This window comes from Staurois parvus, unplaced genomic scaffold (genome assembly GCF_062004578.1).
Source record: "Staurois parvus isolate SC_StPar_1 unplaced genomic scaffold, SC_StPar_1.0 ptg000243l, whole genome shotgun sequence".
NCBI lineage: Eukaryota > Metazoa > Chordata > Amphibia > Anura > Ranidae > Staurois > Staurois parvus.
This window is the reverse complement of record NW_028318039.1, coordinates 4,175,347-4,201,397: the sequence shown is the minus strand read 5'-3', so window position 1 is coordinate 4,201,397 and position 26,051 is coordinate 4,175,347. Positions and strand designations below refer to the sequence as shown.

At 40.5% G+C, this 26,051-nt stretch overlaps 1 protein-coding gene across 3 annotated transcripts in view; it reads right to left on the bottom strand.

Moving 5' to 3' along the window:
- Window positions 1-785: 785 nt before the first annotated feature.
- Window positions 786-26,051, bottom strand: part of SLAIN1 (SLAIN family member 1) — an 81,007-nt gene continuing 55,741 nt past the window's right edge. For all 3 annotated transcript variants that reach the window (XM_089680455.1, XM_089680456.1, XM_089680457.1), the window contains 3 exons: window positions 18,007-18,156; window positions 5,278-5,560; window positions 786-2,094 (listed from right to left, as the gene is read on the bottom strand). In XM_089680455.1, coding sequence (XP_089536581.1) covers window positions 2,019-2,094; window positions 5,278-5,560; window positions 18,007-18,156 — 509 coding nt within the window. In that variant the 3' untranslated portion in view covers window positions 786-2,018. The remainder of the gene's footprint in view (window positions 2,095-5,277; window positions 5,561-18,006; window positions 18,157-26,051) is intronic.

Sequence of the window (26,051 nt, the reverse complement as noted above, 5' to 3'; positions counted from 1 at the left end):
AACCCCGCCCCACCTCCCAGCTTCTGATACCCTTAAACCCTTTGCAGCTTTTCCTCTGCCGTTTACGTTCATTGCCCAAGGACTACATATCCCATGGTAATTGAGATTTTATATATATTATCTCAATCACAGTGAAGGAAATAAGAAATGATCAGTCTAAAAATCGAATGGTAGGTGTATTGTAACACTGAGATAGAATAGCAACAAAAAATTCATAGTATTTTGATCCCTATCATTCAGCAGGATTTCTGGCTACCAGGTGTTTTTCATACAGGTAACAAGCTGAGATTAGAAGCAGTCTCTTAAAGGGAGTGCTGCTAATCTCATATTGTTACCTGTATAAAAGACACCTGTCCACAGGAACAAGCAAACAATCAGATTCCAAACTGTCCACCATGGCAAAGACCACAGAGCTGTCCAAGGATGTCAGGGACAAGATTGTAGACCTACACAAGGCTGGACTGGGCTACCAAACTAATCGCCAAGCAGCTTGGTGAGAAGGTGACAACAGTATATATATATATATATAAAAATGTATTATTAACTATTATTTTTCCCAGCAGTGAAGGTGTTGGTATTAAAATACATTTTAAAAAACGAGAAACACACACAAAAAAAGTAAAATTTACTGGTAATATGAAACAGTTTGGGCATCACACCTTTATCAAGCTGGACCAAGAGAATATTCACGGAAATCAAAAACCCCCACATGCTGATTCTGCACATATGAGCCTGCCATAAGAGTTGTGGCTAAGCTTGTGGGAAAAAAAATAATAAAATAACGCTGCTGAAAAATATTCTTTATTACTGAAACATTCCAAAACAGCAGTATACAGATGTCATTGTTATGAAATCATATACCGTCTTATTAAAGCATTAGTGCAATTTAATTCTGTAAAATGCCTATCAAAAGTTTTATGTCCATTGAGAGCTTTGAAATTCAGTATTTTGACAGTAAGAAAAAAAACCCAGCCCACACTGCAGTAGAGATGCAGTAAATCCATAATTATTTAGAAGAAAAAACATTCAATAATTAAACAATAAATTAACATAAAACATGAAAAAGACAAAATTAAAGTATAACTAAAGGCAAAAGCTTTTTTTTTCGTTTTGGATAGAGTGGAGAGGAATTAGAACACCTGTCAGGTTTTAATTGCTGTTTATCATTATTACCAAGAGTGAAAAGTAAAAGGAAAATCCCAAATTTTGGTTTGTCACCAAACAAGAATAGAGAGGAAAATTGAGAAACCCTGATGACAACCAGAAATCTCCTCCTGTAGTGGCCATGGGGCAGAAAATGAAGGGAAAATCTCCCCAGTGGGACACAGATAGCAAAAAATAAAACCTGATGGGGCTATAACTGTCCCCTCCTCTTTCCAAAATGAAAAATATGCCTTTAATTCAACCTTAAGGTGGCTATATAGAACAAGACAGTGATTCTCCTTATTTGTACCTTATTTGTACTTATTTGTGTTTTGCAACAAGAAATACATTTTAAGTACGTTTCCAGTGATTCCCAAATGAAGTGTACCAAATCATTTTTGAAAAATGCACTTAAAATAATTTTGTGTGGAACAAAAGTGAAGCAGCATCTCCAAGTGTGGTTAATCATTCTATACACAGAAACTTTACATATTGTCCAGTATTGTAATGCTTATCATACATTAAAAAAAAAGTTAAGTGCTTTTACAGGATAACAGAGTGAATAATAAATTAAAAAAAGGTTTTTGTAACAGATTCTTACATAAGTATTTGCTGTTGCATATGTCTGTCGGTTGTACAGTGTGTTATTAAATAATACAGTTATTGTTGTGAAAATCCATTTAGCATTTCACGTCAAACATTAAAGAGCTACATTGTCTTTGACAGTTCTCTCACATAACACATATGTTACAAATGTTAAAATCTCCAGGAGATGTGTCGTCTTACACTATTTTTACCCAGCCCGCTGGGGAAAAAAAAAAAAAAATAAACACAATTAAAATTGCTTTTAAGTGTAAGCTCATCATTCGAACAGATCAGTAACATCCATCTCTCCAGTTTCCATCTCGCAGTGTGCTCAGTGATGATAGAGTCTTCGGAGGCTGAATAAAACTAAACGGAATGGAAAACAATAATTAGGACTCAAAATGTAAAAAGGCACTACATTTTAGCCACTACACAATGTAACTCATTGCATTAGCATTTACAGTCATGGGCAAAAATATTGGCACCCCAGCATTTCAGTCAAATAACCACTTCGTCCAGAACATTGTTGCAATTACAAATGTTTCGGCATTCTCATGTTTATTTCTTTAGTTTGTATTGATATGACACAAAAAAAGTTGAGGGAAAAAAACCAAATCTGACACATTCCACGCAAAACCCCAAAAATGGACGGACAAAATTACTGGCACCTTCTCAAAATTGTAAGAAATAATTGCATTCCAAGTTTGTGATGCTCCTGTAATTTGTAATTAAACTCACCTGTATCAATTAATGTTCCTTGGTCCACTATGAGCAACATTGTCAAGAAGTTTACAGCCTATGGTACTGTAGCTAATCTCCCTGGACGTGGACAAGAGAGAGAAACTGATCAAAGACTGCAACGAAGGATTGTTGGAATGGTGGATAAAGAACCTCGATCAACTTCCAGACAAATTCAAGCTGACCTTCAGGCACAGGGTACAACTGTGTCAGCTCGCACTATACGCTGCAATCTGAATGAAAGGGACACTAAGGTAGGAGACCCAGGAAGACCCCACTGCTGACACAGAAACATAAAAAAGCCAGAGTGGAGTTTTCCAAAATTTACCTGAAAAAGCCAAAATCCTTTTGGAAGTATGTGCTGTGGACAGATAACACAAAATCACAACATTTTGGTAAAGCCCATCATTTTACGGTGTTCAGTAGAAGAAATGAGGCCTTTAAAAACAAAAAAAAAAAAAAAAAAAGAATACAGTCCCTACAGTCAAACATAGTGGAGGTTCACTGAGGTTTTGGAGCTGCTTCAGGCACTGAATATCTTGACCATGTGCACGGAATTATGAAATCTGAAGACTACCAAAGAATTCTGGGGTACAATGTAGGGCCCAGTGTCAGAACGTTGGGTCTCTGTCGGAGATCATGGGTCTTACAGCAGGACAATGACCCAAAGCACACATCAAAAAGCACCCAGAAATGGTTTCAGACAAAGTGTGGAGAGTACTGAACTGGCCAGCAATGAGTCCAGATCTCAATCCCATAGAGCACCTGTGGAGAGATCTCAAAACAACAGTTGAGAAAAGGAAGCCTTCCAATCTGAATGACCTGGAGCATTTGGCAAAAGAAGAGTTGTCCAAAATTCCAGTAGAGAGGTGTAAAACTCATTGATGGTTACTTGAAGTAGTTGATTTCAGTTATTCTTTCCAAGGTGTGTGCTACCAAATATTAAATGGAGGGTGTCAATTTTGTCCAGTCCATTTTTGGGGTTTTGCATGGAATTTGTCAGAATTGGCTTTTTGTTTCTCCATTTTTTTGTGTCATACCAATACAAACAAAAGAAATAAACATGAGCACCAAATACTGAAACATTTGTAATAGCAATAATTTTCTGGGCAAATGGTGCACTGTGAGAAATGCAGGGTGCCAATAATTTTGGCCATGACTGTACCTCCACCTAGTTCTAGATTATCATGATGCTATTTGAGTAGTAGATCAGTAGGTTCTCTCTCTAGCATTAAACATGTATTTCAGTCAGTTAGGCAAGTCTTCCTGATTAACTGTTCAATCACCCTTGTCATTATTATAAAAAAGGTACTGAACAGGACTAAACTGGACTAAAGAAAGGCAAGTATACAGATTTTTTTTTTTTTACACAGGGTAGGCAAGATAGGTAGGAGGAGGAGGGAGGGAGTGGTTTCCCCTATAATCACTACCAGATACAGTAGACTGAAGGGACCAGCGGATTAAACCATTAGGCAAAGCAGGGGACCAGGAAATCAAGACTCCTGGAAAGGTGAGATGCTGCTGGACCTTCATTCACTACTGCTGAAATCAACAGTACAGGCAGAAGTGGACATCCTATAAGAAATGTCAAAATAGAAGCTTGGGATTAGGGACACCACTAGAACTAAAGGGGTCAGGTAAAGGTACAGCTGCAGTCTGTACTTTTATGGTACTGACATGTAACAAAAGGGGGTGTTTTTATACACTCAGTTTGAGCAGATTAATAGACCTGCATCAAGAAAGGTAAAGGGAGGGAGGAAGAGTAAAGCACAATCTCTTACATTGCAAAATACATGCAGTATGTACAGTATATATTAAAGGAACACTTTTTAATTACAGTATAGCATCAAGTCAATTAAACTCCTGGGGTATTGATCTGGTCAGTTAAGTAGCAGAGGGGGTTGTTAATCAGTTTCAGCTGCTTTGGTGTTAATGAATTAACAACGGGTGCACTACATGGGCAGCAATGAGATGACCCCCAAAACAGGAATGGTATTACAGGTGGAGGCCACTGACATTTTTTCCCTACTCGTCTTTTCTGACAGTTTTGCACTAGTTTTGCATTTGGCTAGGGTCAGTGTCACTATTGGTAGCATGAGGCGATACCTGGACCCTACAGAGGTGGCACAGGCAGTCCAACTCCTCCAGGATGGCACATCAATACGTGTCATTGCCAGAAGGTTTGCTGTGCCTCCCAGCACAATCTCAAGAGCATGGAGGAGATTCCAGGAGACAGACAGTTATTTTAGGACAGCTGGACAGGGTCGTAGAAGGTTCTGAACCCATCAGCAGGACTGGTATCTGCTCCTTTGTGCAAGGAGGAACAGGATGAGCACTGCCAGAGCCCTAGAAAATTACCTCCAGCAGGCCACTGGTGTGAATGTCTCTGACCAAACAATCAGATACAGACTTCATGAGGGTGGCCTGAGGGCTCGATGTCCTCTAGTGTGCCCTGTGCTCACTGCCCGGCACCATAGAGCTGCTTTGCCATTGAACACCAGAATTGGCAGGTCTGCCACTGGCGCCCCTTGCTTTTCACAGATGAGAGCAGGTTCACCCTGAGCACATGTGACAGCATAAAGACCACAAATTATCTTTAACTGTTAAAATCTAACTCCACCCTCTAGTGGCAATCACTGTAGTAGCAGTGCCTTCTACAGCTATTTCCAGCTTACATGGGGATCTGCCAGGTATGAGACATGAATATTTACACTGGTACAAGCTGGAACAAATGTTCCTATGCAAAATTATGCATACCTGAACTTCAATGGGGTTTTTTTTTAATTGAACATGTATATTCTACTTAATTACCTGCGTGGTGGTGTAGCAATCTTGCTGCGGGGTATACTGCTTGCCCCTGTGCTCGACAGCGCTGGCCTAGGCAGTGCACTTCTGACAGGCAATGAACTTGCAGATTTGTTTGGCATAGGGATCCCAGAACTTGATAAAGACTGTAAACTAGTTGACTGTGGAATGCTGCTGCTGCCTTGTATGGTCGGGCTGACGTAGGCTGTGGCTTTCAGAGGTGGCCTCACTGATACTGGGAAATTCCCCACACTGTGGACCCTCTGCTGCAGTTGACCAGGGGATGGTACTGAAAGAGAAAATAGATTATATGACTACACAAAAAAAAAATTACAAAAATCAGAATGCGAACATTACATACAAAATAGTCATTGTAAAACAAAAAGTAGGCCTTTATACTAAGGATCCTTATTCTGTACTTGACATAATCACAAGTACGGCTGGAAAGGCAGAGACACAGAGATGGAAAGTGAGAGATGATCTAAGTTGTTCTGAAGTTCTATTCCTCATCTCCTGAAGCTTCCACAGGGCATTTTGTTAGAGAAAACTGTCAGGAGAGATATAATGCACCTGCCAGTGATGATTATTTTTTAAAATGTAAGTATGAACAACAAAAATATGTCATTTTTTAAAATAGATTTGTGCTTAAAGTGTTACTAAACATATTTTTTTGGTCTGATACTTAGTGCTAACACAATAAACCCCAGACGCCAAAATATACTGTTTCCCCCGAAAGTCCAAATCACACAGTCCAGTTCCTAATCAGCGTCATAGTGTCCTGAACCCAATAGTGTTGGTATCTTCTTATTCAATATTCTTCCTTCACAACTGATAAATTCCTCTTCTTCCACTGAATTGAATACATGCGGAGACACACTTTTTATTTGTAAGCGCAATTTAACTATTAAAGAGTTATATTCCTATCATTGCCTACTATACTATTTTGATGTGTTCTGCCATATGTTATGATGCCATTGGGAATCGTATACTTTGTGGAGTGAGAGGAGCCTTTTTTCTATCTATGTGAGTGGATTTAAACCATCTGGTAAGGTGCATGGTGTATAAGGTGGTGGATAGTGTGCTCACTAACACGGAGGATTTATGGGGTGAGGGGAGCATGAGAGAATGTGTATTGTTTAAAAGGATATTACATCATATATAATCTTTTCGGAGGTACATTCCCTATGTGAAGGTGGACGGACCTGGGAGGTCTAATTATGGAGGAAGGTGGAATTTGTTTTTCAAGTTTTGGAGAGGGTAAGGATAACAGATGTTTAGTAGTGGACGCACGGTGGAGTGTTTTTTGCACTTATTAGCACTATTTTTGTAAGTGTTTTTTTTGTGTAAGATATCATGTGTTGTGGATAATGCACTATATGCAATTTAATTTTTTTGAGGGTATTAAGTGGAAGAAGAGGAATTTATCACTTGTGAAGGAAGAATATTGAGTAAGAAGACACCAACACTATTTCTGGTCTCCCCCAGTACACAGAAGATGGAGATGCAATTATTTTAGTAAATATAAACTGCTAAATACCTTTTCTCATCAGCAGTTAGAGCAGTTTTGTGGCTTCCATCAGTGTCCAGCAGAGCGTTGGTTAAAACCTTTAGGAAGAAAGAGTTTCATTCTCCCCTATGAGGCTGCAGGACTTCTGACCTTCTGTCTGAACAGTGCTGATTGGTCCTGTGCTTATCACTTATTCTTAGCACTCTCCCAAGAAAGAGAAAAAAAACTCTCTAGCAATATACCCCAAACTGAGCTTGTGCAGCTTGTCCCCAAGGCTCTGTTCTATCAGCAGATGGATTGGGGACAGTAGAAGAAGGGGAGGATTATTGAAGACAGGATCAAATCTTTTTTACACACATAGCAGAGGATTAACCCCTTAGGTTCCACCGTGAGTATAACAAGCACGATTTACTACATATACAGATTTCTTTTACAGTTGTGGTTTAGTAACACTAACTATACTAAGCTGCCCTGTGTCAGCAACATGCTAGAAAAGCTAAACCACTGCTTTCATACAGCACGCGTGCAGAGGACCAGGTCTTCGGTGGTCCAGTTCACCCCCTCCACAAAAATTAAACTCCTCAAAAATTCCAGTTGAACCACTGGAGACCCGGACAACTACATTTATGCAAGATCAGTGCTCCGGCTTTCCAGTGTACCGCTGACACAAGGCAGCTCAGTTCAGTTAAACACACAGTAAAAAAATATTATTACCACTACAATAATAATAATAATAATTATTATTATTCCTAGTCTATACTTCCTAGTCTAGCAAATGTGAACAAAAAAAATGTGTATGGTTAGGTGCAGCAGCTATCCGGCCTGTGATTACTAACAGAACATCTGAAATAAGACAACGCTAATAAATCATATACAGTGGGGATCGAAAGTTTGGGCACCCCAGCTAAAAATTTGTATTAATGTGCATAAAGAAGCCAAGGAAAGATGGAAAAATCTCCAAAAGGCATTAAATTACAGATTAGACATTCTTATAATATGTCAACAAAAGTTAAATTTTATTTCCATCATTTACACTTTCAAAATAACAGAAAACAAAAAAATGGCGTCTGCAAAAGTTTGGGCACCCTGCAGAATTTATAGCATGCACTGCCCCCTTTACCAAGCTGAGACCTGCCAGTGTCATGGATTGTTCTCAATCATCGTCTGGGAAGACCAGGTGATGTCAATCTCAAAGGTTTTAAATCCCCAGGCTCATCTGACCTTGCCCCAACAATCAGCACCATGGGTTCTTCTAAGCAGTTGTCTAGAAAACTGAAACTGAAAATAGTTGACGCTCACAAAGCTGGAGAAGGCTATGAGAAGATAGCAAAGCGTTTTCAGATGTCAATATCCTCTGTTCGGAATGTAATTAAGAAATGGCAGTCATCAGGAACAGTGGAAGTTAAAGCAAGATCTGGAAGACCAAGAAAATATCAGACAGAACAGCTCGCAGGATTGTGAAAAAAACAATTCAAAACCCACATTTGACTGCACGATCCCTCCAGAAAGATCTGGCAGACACTGCAGTTGTGGTACACTATTCCACTATAAAGAGATACTTGTACAAATATGGTCTTCATGGAAGAGTCATCAGAAGAAAACCTATTCTACGTCCTCACCACAAAAATCATCGTTTGAACTTTGCAAATGAACATATAGACAAGCCTGATGCATTTTGGAAACAAGTTCTGTGGACCGATGAGGTTAAATTTTAACTTTTTGGCCGGAATGAGCAAAGGTACGTTTGGAGAAGAAGGGGCACAGAATTTAATGAAAAGAACCTCTGTCCAACTGTTAAGCATGGGGTTGGATCAATCATGCTTTGGGGCTGTGTTGCAGCCAGTAGCACAGGGAACATCTCACGAGTAGAAGGAAAAATGGATTCAATAAAATTTCCGCAAATTTTGGATGGTAACTTGATGCCATCTGTGAAAAAGCTGAAGTTAAAGAGAGGATGGCTTCTACAAATGGATAATGATCCTAAACACACCTCGAAATCCACGGGGGATTACATCAAGAGGCGTAAACTGAAGGTTTTGGCATGGCCTTCACAATCTCCTGACCTCAACATAATTGAAAATCTATGGATAGACCTTAAAAGAGCAGTGCGTGACAGACAGCCCAGAAATATCAAAGAACTGGAAGACTTTTGTAAGGAAGAATGGGCAAAGATACCTCAAACAAGAATTGAAAGACTCTTGGCTGGCTACAAAAAGCGTTTAGAAGCTGTGATACTTGCCAAAGGGGGCAGTACAAGATATTAACTCTGCAGGGTGCCCAAACTTTTGCAGACGCCATTTTTTTGTTTTCTGTTATTTTGAAAGTGTAAATGATGGAAATAAAATCTAACATTTGTTGACATATTATAAGAATGTCTAATCTGTAATTTGATACCTTTTGGAGATTTTTCCATCTTTCCTTGGCTTCTTTATGCACATTAATACAAATTTTTAGCTGGGGTGCCCAAACTTTCGATCCCCACTGTATAAGCATGCATAATCCAAAACAATGGCAAAATAATCCAACTAAAAAATGTCCAAAATAAACTAAAAATGTGCTCTTCCAATAAAAAGAAAGTTCATGAATTATATAAAACACAATTCCTTGTAGGTCCGCCTTCAATAAAAAAAAAAATCACCCCGTGCACTTGCATGACTCTCCACCACACATCGCACTAACCAGATGACGTGTAACCGCTTGCATACACAAGTCAATATGCGCCTCCCAGCACACAATGCACTGCAACATTTGCCACATGGCCTCCACTCCTCTATGCAGGTAATCTGCCCCTTTCTAAGAACCACTGTACCCAATCAAATTACTCAGAGGAACTCCGTGTAAACCGTACCATGGTACGCTTTCACTATGCGTTCCTCTGAGTAATTTGATGGAGTACAGTGGATCTTAGAAAGGGGCAGATTACCTGCATAGAGGATCTGGAGGAGTGGAGGCCATTTAGCAAAGTGTTGCAGTGCATTCTATACTAGTCATGCAGCTTGACACCATACCAGTAAAAAAAAAAAAGAAAAAAAAAAAAAAAACATGGACAATTAGGCTGCAGGTGACTGAAGTAAGGCCACTTCTAGACAGCCAACATTGATCCAGGGTTTACTAAGTGTCTGCTACATAAACCTGGTCTGTTTATGCCCTTTATAGAGTAACTCCACTGTTGTGAAGAAAACATCCCCTCTGAGTGGTCAATGTACATCAGAATCTGAAACAATTTTTTTTTTTTAGCATACTTGCAATCTGTTTCTGATCTGTAGAAAAAGCTGTTTGATAATGAAAAAGTCATTCCTTTACAGAATTTGTATCCAAAAGACACAAAAGTGGATCAATCAGCTGATGTACTTGCCTGTTCTAAGGAGGAATTTAGCTGTGTCAGCTTTCTTTGGGAAGTGATTAATCCTTTGGGAGTATCTCACAAAAAAAACAAAAAAAAAAAACATTTTTGTTGCAGAGGATGCCTAAAAACTGATTTGTATTTTAGTGCAGTCTTTTGGAAGATCACTGAGCCAAATCACACAAGCAGGAAATTACATTTTGGGGAGGCTCTGAATACCAACTGTGTACAGAATACCTTCAGGTTGTCATATTGCACGTTACAGAAAAGTACAGTGGTGCAGGTTGAAAAAGTAATTAATAACATTGGGTGGAGCCTCGGCGTGTTACGTCACCACGCTCGAGGGACGGCAGCCATGTTTTTGGTTTGAAACCAATTCAGTGCTGGTTATTTTAAATCTTTGATGTACGTGGATCTTGTAATAAATCTGTCAAAACTTTAATGAATTACTGCACCATGAGTTGCTTTTGTTATTTATTTGAATGGGATGGGAGTTTCTTCAAGTTTTTGATGTCCTTAAAGCGGAGAAGCCATCCTATATATCTGGGAGAGGATTTCTACTGATTACCTGCCATACTGATTCCTTATTACACTGCGCCTATTGACCGGGGTTATACGGTCAACGGTCAAAGTCTTCAGTAAGGGGCTCATTTTTCGGGTGTAGGGTGATGGCTCATGAAATCAGAATCTTCTCTTGCAATTTGTTTCATTCATTTGAAGACTCATATGGACTGACATTTGTATGTTTTTTAATTAGCACTGCATTTTTTCTGTTTACATTTGCAATATTGCCTTTTATGTGCAAGCTGATTTTTTGTTTTTATTGTATTTTTGATTTTGGAGTGTGGTTACATCTAAGCACAGGTATTGTATTTGATATTAATAATTCAATTACAATTGGGCTTGTGTAGCAATTATATATGCAATATTGTTTTTATCTGCAATTTTTTTCCCACAAAAGTAAAGTTACTCTTAAAAGAATAATTCTCAATAAAAAATTTTTTTTGTTTTCTCATATCTTATTTTTTATGCTGGCTATACCCCCACTCCATTCTAAATCCCAAGTTATAGGTGTTTTCTGTGGGGAAGGTAAAGCCAGCAGAGCCCTCTCCCCTTCTTTAAGCTACGTGATCTTAACTTTTATGACTTAACAATCAGAACTGCTTGCTCAGTCATAATAGTAAAGGATCATGCAGAGCTGTGACTCTGTGTAGTCCGCCAGTGCCCTGTATGTGTAAAAGCAGCTGCAGACAAAAATCACACAGAACTGCAGCTCTTTGTGTTCTTTTACGATCATAAATGAACAAGCTATGCTGATGTTACATTTATAATAGTGATTGATCACTCAATGCTGCGGCTCTGTGTAATCTATATGTGGCTACTTTTGCACAGCCCCGCTGTACGTACGCACTCACACACACACCCCCACCACAGTGCTGTGTGATTTTTCTTTAAAGGAGACAGGACCCCAATTATGGGTGGAACATGTAACATGTTCCAAAGTTAAACTTATCCTTTAATTTTATGATTGATTGAATTAGTTATGTCAGGCCAATGCCATGTATGACAGCTCAAAAGTTCTGAGTGTTCATTCATAAAAGAAAAAAAAAAAAAAAAAAAATCACCCAGCGTTGTGGGGCTATGTATTGTTTACAAGCAGCTGCAGATGGCACACACAGCCAAAGATGACTATCACAGCATCACAGATTGTGTGATCTTTGTGAATGGCACTGCTGGTTGCCAGTGCAGCCCTGCTGCCAGAGACCAGAAATTTCACTCACAAATCTGTCTCCTAAAAAGGGTCAACTTGACCCCTTGGGGGGAATAAATAAAAGTCCAATTTATTTTTGTAATGAGATAACTTTAAAATCAGGAGTTGCACAGCCCTGACTTACACTTGAAAGACAAACTCAAGAAACTAAAAATCAAACTATATGCTATCTCACCCTCTTAATTCTGATCTGGAATTTATCCAAGTTTGATGTAGAATGTCATTTCCAAAGCACATTTACTTTGGTAAACGAAGTGAGTTTTTAGAACTGTGCAATGGTGCATCCAGTATTTCCTTGAAACCACACTAAAGATTTATATAAAACATATAAGAGCATAGGTCTAGAGCGAATTTATATTGTTCTTTATGTGAATCCTCAAGCTATTTGCTCACAGACAGCTTTAGAGATCAGTACGTGTACTTCCTGTTCCATCTTCAAGCTCAGATTCCCGGGGGCTGCTAACAGAACATCTAGAAGAGCCAGGGGTATGACTTTGATGACCTATTCCTTACATCACCAAGCTGCATTTTAGGTGAAACACTAATCAATGGATCGGTCAGAAATATTTCAACTTCTCTCACAAAGATCAAGGTTTGGAAATTGAATATGCTATTTGGCAGCAGTCAAAAGTGCATCCGAGCTGCAATTCGTGCTTTCGATTCTACCTGGACGCATCAGGCCTTTGCTGCACTCTTTTTTTTTTAAAGGTGTCTTGGAAAATCAATCAAGCAGGAGTCAGTGGACGGGGGGGACGGGGGGGGGGGGGGGGTAGATTGTGTTCGTATGAGGTCATTATCACATGCCTCACTGATCCTTTAAGTATGTCTCCTAAAGGCCTTGCCCTGTAGTATTTCCAGAAGTACACAGGGAACCCAGACCTACTCAGGCTAAAGCACAGGCTGTAACTTTTAGTCTCAGAATCAAGAATATGGAGGCTTGGTTTTTGTGTGGAGCTACCCCTATGAGATGTCTTGACAAGCGTACGAAGAAAAAAAAAAAAGAATTCAAAATAACACACCACCATAACCCAAACAATCAATCAATCTAGTGACAAAATGTATTGGGGAATATTTACTGTACATACATAAAATAAGAATGTCCAGATTTTCCTCTATTTTTGATTTTGTATCATTGACAGAAAATAAATGCATATCAGGACATATTTTTAGGTTAAACTGTATACAATTAGAAATGTACACATACATAAAGTGATTGTATTGATACAAATGTCTGATAATATTATGTAGCCCTTGCACTGACACTCCACCTCCAAAGCACGTTGTCCTCTCTATAAAACGCCCTATAGAAGTTACCACAGCTCTGTCTGAGACTTTACACAAACCCACTGACTCCATATTTAGCGGCTGTTGGTGGTCCGCGGATAACAGGTTAGGAATGCTCGTTATTTTGCAATTCTTCTTAACATACAACACATGTTCATGAAGCAGTTAATGAGCTCTTGCTGATTTTGATGTTCCCCCGCTGGTCTTACAATTCACATAATAGGTTTATTATTAATCCTGAGGAAAAGGTTGTGGATCTCCAACACACACTGAGCTTTAAAAAGGACTTCAAAATGTATTGAAGATTGACAGGAAACCAATGTCTACTCTGAGTAAGTACTGAATAAAGGCACTGTCCTAACAAATCGAGTGCTTGTAATTTCCTACTTTCCATTTATACAAAACACACAAAGTCCCAGGACCAATACACTGTCAGTCGAGCAATTTATTACCTTTATCAGACACCAGTATAATTTTGGTCTGCACTTTCAACAGTTTCTTTATTGCATATACAATGTGCAGAAACAATAACTGTTTGGTCTGTTTGCACAGTCAATTCGCAAAAGGTGTCTACCACTTGTAAATAACAAACAAAAGTAACTACATATTGTTCACCAGATGGTACAGGACTCCCAGTGCTCTCCATCAAATGTTTCCTCAAGTATCCACCTGTTGTTGGAGATGTTTGGAGGTAGAAGGAACCCTTATATATATTTTTTGATAGTGTCCTAAATTGTAGGAGTTCTGGGATTTTGCAGAGCTCATGATCAATACCCTTACAGATGTGGCTCTGGAAAGAATGCCAGCAGCATATTTGCTGCAAGACACCCCATTCCCCTCATTACCTAAATTCCTCCTTAATGCTGCAAAAGCCTACATACCGACAATGTGGAATCAAAGCTCACTTCCGACCATCTCACAGTGGCAGACAAGGATCACTGCAATTCAACAGATGGAACAGCTTACTATGGCTTTGAGAGAGCAGGATGAGAAATACTAGCAAACATGGAGACCCTGGTTCTTCTATAGAGACCAAACTCTCCTAGCTCCCACACCATAAGCCTCAGCCCTAGGTATCAATACCCAAAGAGCCAACTCTATGAATCTTATTAAGAGGGGATGGCTGGAAGTATCTGGACAATCTCCTCCCCTCCAATGTTCTACTTTTCTTCCACCCTCTTTTTCCCCTACTAGTTTATTCTACATCTACTTCCCCTTATACCCCTCTTCCAATCACCTTTCTAAAAACTTTCCTCCTACTATTTTCCCAGCTTTTCTTCAATAATTCTTGACTGTTCTCTAAAATTAAAATGTGCTACTAGAAAGGAAAGACCGCTGTAATCAGGTCATACAGACCTTATCCTGTAATGATACCTTGTAGTAATGTTCTACAGGGGTGTGGACATTTTTTAAAGAACTACTTGTCCAAGGGACTAAATCGGGGTCCCAATCTACTTGTCCCTCATGACAATCTACTTGTCCTGATTGAAAAAAAAAAATTTGCCAAGATGTAAAATATGAAGAAAAAATTCTTAGAACCCCCAAACATATATTTTTTTTTAAAACAGAAGCCCTAGAGAATAAATTGGTGGGTGTTGCAATTTTTTATGTCACCCAATATTCGCACAGCGGTTTTTTAGAAGCAATTTGTTTGGAAAACATGTACACTTTCTAAAATTTTAATGCAATAAACCCCACAATTCATAACCATTTTTTTAATTAAATGTATAAGATGATCTTATGCCGATTAAAAAGATACCAAACATGTCAAACTTTAAAATTGCACATACCTGTGCAACGGCAACAATGTAAATTTACTATTCTAAGGTGATGAACGCTGTTTGCATGTGTGTGGGACCGATGCGTGTGTTCACTTTTGCACGCATGCATGGGGGGATGGGACATCCCTCCTCTGCCCATAAAGCATTTGATTACACCAAGATCTGTGTGCATAAATGCTTTTCTTTTTTTAAAAATGGTGCGGTTTACATTCGGAGAAACTGGATTGTATGCTCATTGCTTCCGGTTTCCTATATTATAGAGGTGAACAGAGCTGTTCCAGTCTTTGTCCGCCTCTATGATCAGCTGGCAGAAGTGTCGGCTGGTTGATTGGGTGTCCCAGTGGGACGGAACAGCCTGCATAAGGCGGCAGCACGTTCCCTCCTGCTTCTTGTAAAAGCGATCCAGTGGATGGTTAGCCACTCAAATTGCTTTTACAAGAGAGCTGGGGGGGTGAGGGTTTGAGGGCTGGTATAGGCTGCACTCTCAGCCTAGGTTCACACTTGTGTGGTGCAGGTCACCACATGTGATTTGCCCAGGAATTGCACCAAATTCTTGTGCACATCACATCCGAACCAAAATGGTGCAGGGCCCTTTTTTTGGCTGCACCTGAATCGCATTGCATGGCATTTTGCAATCTGTTTCAGGGTGTCATTAATTTAACATTTACCTCTGAAGCAGAATGCACGAACGCTGTATGATTGCAATGCAGGAAATGCACAGGATTCGCACTGCATTAGTATAAATAGTGTTCAGAGGTTTATATAAGGACAGGTATTGATGGCATCTTTGTTCCCTGTATGGAGGTCTCCCCCCTGACTACTGGGCATCCCCACCCAATGAAGTCTGAAAGGTCCACCAAGGGCCCCCAAGTAACAAACCATCTAGTCTTTAGAGAAACTTGACATTAGCAGAGAAAGGACTATAACTCCCAGCATCCATGGGGTGGCCAATGCAGCCTGTACTCAGTCTTCCTGGTAACCGGACTTTACCATGCTGCAGGCCCAGGGAGGTGAAGGGGGTGCCACAATAGCTCAGCGGTGACATGCCAGGAGGGGGAGGAGCTCCAGGAAGAGGGGAAGAGGTGGGCCGCACTGCCCGGCCATGACATGTCTAGAGGAGAAGGAGTTTAGGGGCCAAGCCGCACACCCAAGTGCAATAGGACAGCCAGTGGAAGGAGGAGGGGGGCCATCAGCTCTAAACGCTGCCGCTTCCCCGCAGCAGGGCTAAATGTGAAGAAAAAGCTCTTGCCCGGCGACCAGAACTGCATGTCCCAAGCGTTGAGCGATTGGCATCACACATACCTGGTTCTAAATGACTGCACTTGTTTTGTCTTATTTTGTTCATGTATAGATTTTGGACAGCTCTTTTCTCTTACAGAATTTATAAAAACCAGCTATGGTTACAGTGAATCTGGAAAGGGCCCAATAGGAGAAAACCTCACTAACATCTACCATTACAATAATATGTGGACGGACACCTATAATAGGACCCTAAGCTGGTACAACAGCATGTCGGATTTCTACATACATTACATATTCAGTAGCTAGAGCCGCTAGCAATTATCACTGTGTTCTCCCAGCAAGGATGGCTTTCCACATACCACCCCCACCTCCATACACACACACAGCATTCCCCCATCAACTGGCTGTGTAGATGGGGGAATGTAACAGCTTTTTTTCCTGCAACCCATGGTTGCAGGAAAGAAAATCAAGATATCTATGGCCTGCCTAAGGGCAAGAGAGGTAGTAGAGAGAAAGACTGTTGTGTGCAAGTGATATATAGCATTTTGAAAGAGGAAATAAATATAATGGCTTCATATGATCATCATCCTTCAATAAAAGAGTATTTTTGGCATAATCAGTCCTATTTTCAATATCAATGCCAACATTTCACAATTTCTGCCAGGGTATGCAAACTTTTGAGCACAACTGTATCTGCAATCTGTGATGCAATGTGTAAACAAAATTCCAAAAAACCACAATACACATCTAATGTGTAAAACAATATGTGCAGTCTTTAAATCAGGTCCATGTGTTAAACTGAATATACATTCAACTCGTGCTGAGAATAATTCAACCAGTGATCCCCACATGTGTTTCCATCAGCTGTCACTCTCTAAACTCACCTGAAGAAATTGACCTACAATATAAATAGGCCACCATGTACGGTCCCCTATTTAGGGGCTTTCAAATATCTCCTGTTGATAGCTCCAAATAGACCACCTTCTCTCTCCCGTCTTCGGTAACAGCAAAAGGTATAACTCCTTGCTCATCAGTCACCTGACCTCCTCACACTGGAGACTACAAATCCCTCTCTCTCTTCACTGGACATAAAGGCAGCAGCAGGAGCCACTGTCTGGTCAAACAGCACTGTGTGTGTGTCAATGGAAGCACACATCCTGGCTCAGGATTGCACCCACACATGTGCCTCATAGCAAGCAGCTCGCTATGAGGGATTTGGAAGGAAAAAAAGAAGGGGAACCAAGAGTGCTGGTAGGGGACCCATTAAAGAGGAGGATCTGGGCTTCTCTGTGTAAAACCATTACACTGAGCAGGTAAGTATGACGAGTTTGCTATTTTTAAAATAAATGAACCTTAAGAATCACTTTAAATCTAAACTGATAAGTTGTAAAGGCTTTTAAAGCATCACCTATAGAGATTTCTGGGTACCATAGTCTTTTGCAATATCATGGGCGCACGTAATTCTATGACTCGATATGTTTGGTATCCATTTCTTTTTGATGAAATCTCATCTTTTATAATTTTACCAAAAATGGCTATTACGTGGTCAGTGTTTGTACTAAAATTCATATTTAAGAAAATATGTGTTTAATAAAATAGTTGCACAAATACAGTGTGGCATAAAAAATTGCAACTCTCTCTTTATGCTACATGTCCTCTGCTTTCAGAAAATAGATAAAATTCTGTTCTGAGGGTTTTAAGCAATTCTAAAACCAAAAAAAGCAAATTTTAACGTGTTCAAAAATTGCTCTAATGCCAAAGTGGTTAAAAGGACATTATGAAATGTAAAAATGATCAGTGTACTTACTGCTTGACTGCAGCCTAGACATCCCATTTGCTGCACCATGGAGGTTAGAATCAAAACTTTGGCTGTTTCGTACAGTGACTGGGGAAACCACTGTGCTTGCTGTTGTGTTTGGCATTCGAGCCAAATTAGGCATGCTTCTTCGTAGTTTATCTAGATAGAAACAAGATAGCATTCTAGTCAAAGGATACATACAAAACTAACATTAAAAAGGAATGAAAAAGGCCTTTAAAAACACAAATGACTTCACCAATACATTATAACAAACCCCATCTTCTAATAATTTTTATAACCACCTAAATCAAACTCGTCCGGCAACAGTGGTCTTTGTCACTTGTCTATCTCACTGGACCAAGAATCAGCATAAACACATTCGTTCAACGACCATGGATGTGATGAGGAAAGTTTAAAGCTGTGCTGTGTGGTGTGTAAGGGCCACTTCACACCATAATATGTTCAAAACACACTGCCTTTGAGATCGCTGCAGGTGCCAATACATGTTAACGGCACTCCTAAAGCAGATCGCAAATGCAGTGCCTTTGCAGGCAACAGATCACATGGCACCATAGTACTATAAAATTTGGTGCAGCGCATTTTTCCAAAGTATTGCAAGCTTTATTTTTTGTGCATTCCAGTGTGATTAGCAGTCCACAAATGAATGGGCTGACAAATTACACTGCAGGAACACACAGAAAACCGCACAAAAATGCGGACCACATTCCTGTGCAATTCTGGTTTGAACCAAGCCCAAATCAAAAGATTAGAAGAACAATACATTTATGTACTGTATTACTATCACATTTTTAGCAGTTTTCTGGGGTTGAACGTTTTTGCACAGAGTGGTCACTTATGGGTTAACACACATACTCTAATGAGTGGCCACTGAGGTGTATTTGCACATACTGCAAAGACTAGTCATAGAGCAGTTGGTGCACATAGAACAAACTGGTCAATGATAGGTTAACATTTGTATTCTAGAGCCTGAACAATGCAAGTACTATGAAGAATTACCACTGAAGAGTTAATGCTCTTACCGTGGGGACTGATCAGAAATAATGCATGTTCTCTGGGGACTGATTACTGAGGGATAGATGCACATGCACTGGAGCGGGTCACTGCAATAACTACACATACAATGAAGTCTAGTCATGGAGGCATTAATACTCTACATCAGGCATGTCCAAAGTCCGGCCCGCGGGCCAATTTCAGCCCGCGTTCCGGACTGAAACAGCCCCACAGGTGAGCTACCCAAATATATAACTTACGGCCCCCGGTAGTGATTCCCTGAAAGCTACTTAGGACTCCAGCGATCTCTAGCTGCGGCACTTGACAGCATCAGCTGGCGCAGGAAGGAGAGCCCAAATCTTGCGACGTCCGAGATCTCGTGAGATTTGGGCTTTCCTTCTCTGTGTGCTGGCTGATGACGTCAATTCCCGCTCGACAGATCCCTGGAGTCCTCAGTGGCGTTCGCAGAATCACTAGTGGAGGGCCGTAAGTTATATATTGGGCAGCTCATCTGTGGGGTCCGGAACGTGGGCCGAGGGACAGTGCAAGGAGAAACAAAGCCCAAATCTCGCGACCTCCGAGATCTCGCAAGATTTGGGCTTTCCTTCTCCCTGTGCTGGCTGATGACGTCAAGTCCAACGGCAAGAGAGTGCTGAGCCTCCACACAAAGCCACAAGGGCCACCATTAAGGCAGAATATTAAAAGTAAAAAAAACACAGACAACACACTGACAGGCAGGCCGGGCTGTGCTCAGGATACATTAAAGCAGACAAGGGAGCATATAGGAATCTGGTAGCAAGCTGTAATACCCTTCATTAACCCCTAACTGTCCTTCACTGTGCTATAATGCCATGATTATCTGATTTGTTACTATTGCACAGCCTGCTATTGTCTGCCTGTGTTACAGTATCCTATCTTTGCTGTTCCACCCTCTGCTCCTCGTAGTCTCTACATAACTTCTCCCCTTCTGGCCAATTTTTATAATGGCAACTACAAATAAGAAACGAAAAGTTGACAGTGAGGGCCGCCGCTTGCAGGACAGGTGGAAAGTGGAATATTTTTTCACTGAAATACAGAATCACTGTGTTTGTCTGATATGCCAAGAGACTGTGGCTGTTTATAAGGAATTTAATATCAAGAGACACTACCAGTCGAGACATAGCACATACGACAAGCTAACAGGGCGCGACCGCAGTGAAAAGTTGAAGCAACTTGAAGCTGTTTTAATGTCACAACAGCGATTTTTTACAAGAGCCCGTGAATCAAACGAAAATGCCACAAAGGCTAGCTATGAGGTGGCAGCGTTAATTGCTAAAAATTGCAAATCTTTTGCTGAGGGTGAGTTTATCAAAGAATGTGTCATGAAAATGGTGCAGAATATCTGTTCCGAGAAGAAGCAAGAGTTTGCCAACATTTGCCTGGCTCGTAACACCGTAGCAAGGAGAATTGAAGAAATTTCATCAGATATTAAGAGACAGTTAACGTCAAAAGGAGTTGATTTTGACTTCTTTTCAATAGCCTGTGATGAAAGCACGGACCTCTCTGACACAGCTCAGTTGCTGATTTTTCTGAGAGGGGTGGACCATGAAATGTGACTGAGGAGCTGCTTGACCTCCAGAGCCTTAAGGACCAAACAAGAGGAAAAGATTTATTTGTCTCTGTTAGTTCTGCCATAGATGACAAGAAACTGCCTTGGAACAAGGTTACTGGGATTATTACTGATGGGGCACCTGCCATGACTGGTGAACGAAGTGAATTATCAACCCTAATCTGTAACAAGGTGATTGAAGAAGGAGGCAACGCTATCAAACTTCATTGTATCATTCATCAACAAGTTCTCTGTGCTAAACATCTCAAATATGATCATGTTATGAAACCGGTGCTAAAGACCATTAATTGCATCCGCTCTAAAGCCCTGTGCCACCGCCAGTTTAAACAGTTTTTACTGGATATCCAGGCTGAATACGAAGATGTTTTATATCATAATGATGTAAGATGGCTCAGTCGGGGGTCTGCACTGCAGCGTTTCTACTCTCTCAGAAAGGAAATTGGAGAATTCTTGGAAACAAAGGGACAACCGATGCAAGAACTATCTGATCCTATTTGGCTGGCTGATTTGGGGTTTCTAGTCGACATAACAAAGCATCTGAATGTACCGAACACGAGTCTTCAGGGCAAAGATGCAGCGGTGAACCAGCTTTACTCACACCTCAAAGCCTTTGGAACAAAGCTGCAACTTTTCCTAAGGCATTTGTCACAAACGCAGCCCAATACTGTTCACTTTTTAGCGTTGCAGGAAATAATGAACAGTTTTCCACAGGATGATATCAGTGCACAAACGAGCAGGTATGCAGCAGACATCGCATCTCTGGCTGGGGAGTTTAAACGGCACTTTCAAGATTTTGCAGCTATTGAAAAGGAGATCAGCATTTTCTCCTCTCCATTCTCTGTTGACCCCGGCAATGCTCCAGATCAGCTGCAGCTCAAGCTCATTGAGCTGCATTGTGACAGCGAGTTATGCAGTCGTCACCAACAGCTCTCTCTTGTGAACTTTTACCGCCAACTGGATAAGAGCCGGTTTCAAGAGATTCGAACATTGGCTAAGAAAATGTTGAGCTTGTTGTGACTCTCACCTGCGTGACATTTTGCGCATCAAAACCACGGCCTTTGAACCAGACCTAATCTATGTGCTGCAGTCCAGATCTCAGTTTCACCCTTCACATTAGTGCAGGCAAGTTTTTTTTTCAATTGAGAGGAATACATTGTAAAATCTCAGTTAATGTCAGTTGGTCTAAATCAGTTCTAAATATATTTGAACACATGTATACTTGGTGTTATGTTCCTGTTCACATTTTTTGAACTTAAAAGTTGACAGACAACCTTCATACTTTGTGTAATGTACTTTCTAAGGTTCCTGACATATTTCAGCTTCCTGTTTTTTTGAGATTAAAGGCAGAGTGATTTAACACCTGTTTAGATTTGTCATCCAAGTCACAAAATGAAAAGTATGCCGTTTTCAATAAACTTTTGCATAAAATAGTTAATTTGCATTTAATTTTAATGGTTCATCAGAATGTCGGGCAAAATGGTCGGCCCTCGCACATGTTCACTTCATCAAATCTGGAACTCTTCCAAAAAAGTTTGGACACCCCTGCTCTACATTATTGTCACCAAGGAGTTGATATTCATATAGTGGAGAGAGGTGGCAAAGAGTTTAGTGCAAATACTTTTGGAGACAGATTCAACAATTTTCCAAACAGTTCCCTGGGGAGTGTATGCATTTGCAGTGGAGACTGCAACAGGGGTTAACACTCTTGTGACTGGTCACAGAGATTAGGATACATACACTGGAGAGTGGTCACATCCATTTTATGGAGACTGATGACTGAAGGGTTGTACATATACTCTGGAGGTTGTCATTTTAGGAGGATAAGGGCACAATCTTGAGATTGAATAGTGGTTAAAGTTGTAAAAAAATGAATAAAGATAGAAAGGTACAGTGAAGGAAATAAGTATTTGATCCCCTGCTGATTTTGAATGTTTGCCCACTCACAAAGAAATGATCGGTCTAAAAATCGAATGGTAGGTATATTGTAACACAGAGACAGAATAGCAACAAATTCAAAAGAAATGCATGTCTAAAATTATGCACTGATTTGCATGTTCATGAGGGGAATAAGTATTTGATCCCCTTCACAAAACATGACTTAGTACTTGGTGGCAAATCCCTTGTTGGCAATCACAGAGGTCAGACGTTTCCTGCAGTTGGCCACCAGGTTTGCACACATCTCAGGAGGGATTTTGGCCCACTCCTCTTGGCAGATCCTCTCCAAGTCATTAAGGTTTGGTGGCTGATGTTTGGAAATTCCATCTTTAAGCTCCCTCCACAGATTTTCAATCTGATTAAGGTCTGGAGAGTAGCTAGGACACTCCAGGACCTTAATGTGCTTCTTTTTGAGCCACTCCTTTGCTGCCTTGGCCATGTGTTTTGGGTCATTGTCATGCTGAAACACCCATCCACGACCCATTTTCAATGCACTGGCTGAAGGAAGAAGGTTCTCACCCAAGATGTGACAGTACATTGCCCCTTTCATTGTCCCTTTGATGTGGTGCAGTTCTCCTGTCCCCTTAGCAGAAAAACACCGCTCAAAGCAGAATGTTTCCACCACCATGTTTGACAGTTGGGATGGTGTTCTTGGGGTCATAGGCAGCATTCCTCCTCCTCCAAACAAGGCGAGTTGAGTTGATGCCAAAGAGCTTGATTTTGGTCTCATCTGACCACAACACTTTCAACCAGTCCTAATCTTCATCATTCAGATGTTCAGTGGCAAACTTCAGATGAGCCAGGACTTGTTCTTTCTTGAGCAGAGGGACCTTGCGGGCATTGCAGGATTTCAATCCTTGTCAGCATAGTGTGTTATCAATTGTTTTCTTGGTGACTGTGGTCCCAGCTGCCTGGAGATCATTAACAAGATCCTCACCTGTAGTTCTGGGATGATTCCTCACTGTTCTCATGATCATTGACAATCACGAAGTGAGATCTTGCATGGTGCACCAGACCTAGGGAGACTGACAGTTGTTGAAGAAGAGGAGGAGGGCACTGTGTCAGAAGGGGATTAATTGCGGGGTTGAGGACAAGATTAGAATCACCACTAAGTAACAAGAGACCCTTCTGGTGAGTCTGTAAACCAATAGAGGGGTGAGAAAAGAATCAAGTTTGCCACTAATTAGGGGCATGATATGTACAGAATGTCACCTCCTCATTCATGTAGTGTCCCCACCATGATCAAATATCGAGTACTGGTGGTCAAAAAAAAAACTGTGGAATGTGCGCAGAAGTTAAGTGAGTCTCCTGGAGACAAACAGGCTGTTTTTTTCTGGGAAAGAAGAGTACCCTTACCCTCTGTAATCTCATTGATGTATTTATCCAAGGAAGGGCCAAAACATCCACTGAAAACATTTGATCGGTGATGAAACGTGCTAAGGCGGGACTTCCCGAGATGTAATTTTTGCTCAGTGGAAAACATGCTGGCTCCAAGGTAAGGTGAGCTGCATCAGTTTCCTGATTTTTGGTAAGCAAGTAATTCTGGTTGTCAGATGGGCACCTATTGCGAGTGCATCTCCTTTGCTTTATATTGGACAGTTTTTAATAAAGATGGTGTGCAATGATACTTCTATTGGTTTGTATCCCCATAACTTTAAAACATATGCAACTGTATACACCTTTGAATGTCTTGTTCTGTGCCTCTTGGGGGGAAGGGGGGGTTGATTTCCATTGGAGAAGGAGAATGTTACATTAAGAGCTCTGACAGAGCTTCTTACTGATTATAAGGAGTCAACTAAATCCAGTGAGTGGTCACGTTTTAAAAAGGGGCACTCTGGAGCACAAGTTTGATTTCAGCATTGAAGGTGATGAAGAGGTAACATTTAACAGACTTTTGGTTGAACAGATAGGACATTTTCCATATTCACGTTCTGACGCATAAGATTTCAGTCACGGACTTTAAGCACATTTCACCCACTGAGTTTTTCTGTTTAGATGTTTCATATTTGAGTCCCATTAATGATAATTGTGGAAATACAGTACATTGAAGGGGTTATTGTAGTTATCTGCATGTTACACTTTGCCTATTCAGCACTTTATTACTGTGTTTCAAGTTAATATGTGAACAAAAATCACATTAAGATATTTTTTGGGGTAGAGAGAAGACTTATTATAGAAATCTGTTGAGGTGCATCTGCCAGGGAATTCATGCAGTAGCATATGGCTGTTGGCAACAGGTCCAACTGATTGTGGACAAAAGCAACCATCAGGACTCAACTAGGATCACGGATGATCCATTTTTTTCAGAAAAAAATGGTCAGACAGACTGCCATAGAACCAACTGCAGGTTGCACAATGGGGCCTGCCAGGGAGAAGAAAGCTTTATGGAATGCTTCTAGTCTCTTATCTATCAGGTCTTTGAGCAAATAATTATCCTCCACAGGGGCTAAGATAATCTTATTAAGGCAGGATCTACTACAGGATTTACCCACTTATGAAGGAAATATCATAAAATATATTTGTTGAAATGTTTTGTAGGAGGAAAATAAAATCTCCAATTGAGGCCAGTCCCCATACAGGACAGTTTCTCCCAGTGAGTGGATCGGAATGCTTTAGGTAATTTAATTGACCCCATAACAGTCACCTTGGTTTGACCAGACTAAGGTGGCTTCAAAGATGAGCAAAAGCATAGAAAGAAAATAAAAAGTAGCTATAGTTTCTTTTAGCTTGGGTAAAATCTCAGTTTAGGGCTGTCATCCTGATTGGATGCCCCAGGAGAAGAGGGATCCTCCCTCTCGATATCTCCCTCTTCCTCCTCAGGAATTGTGCGACTTCAGGGCCTAATGCAGCAATGTAGTTTAGTTGTAGATTGCTCTCGGTGGTCTACAAGATGTTTTTTTGGCGCTGCAGGAGTAATCATGCAGGGTATAAAATGTCAGCCAGTGGTGTCACACGTCCTTCAGCTCCTGGATAACGGATGATTAAACGCGTAGGGGGGCCTCGTAGGTGACTAACACATATGGGTGAGCAGCCGTTGTCTGCTTAGACCAGAGCAATACCTATTATAGTGATTTCTTATGCTTGTGATGCTAGTGTCGGCTCTGAAACTGTTAATGTGAGGGGTATTTAACACGTTTTTGCATTCAATAAAGCCTGGATGGTTTTACACTATGTGAATTCCTTTTTCGTCCTCCAAGTCCCATTCTGATTATAGGAAGAGCCAATTGACATATATACAGTATATATATATATATATATATATATATTTATTTCTTCTGTGTTATATTTGCCTTTATGCAATATTGGTTCCAGAGGCGCTGTGTTCCCATCTGTTATCGATCATGCTATTGTCTGCTAGGATTGATTTGGGAGTCAAATTAGGGATTATAGCAGCCATGGACATCTTTCGGTATATGGACAAGAGAGCAGTCAATTTAAAGGAAGTGTTCAACTCTACAAATAAAAAGATTGGCATTAATCAGGAGGAAAATTTTAATTA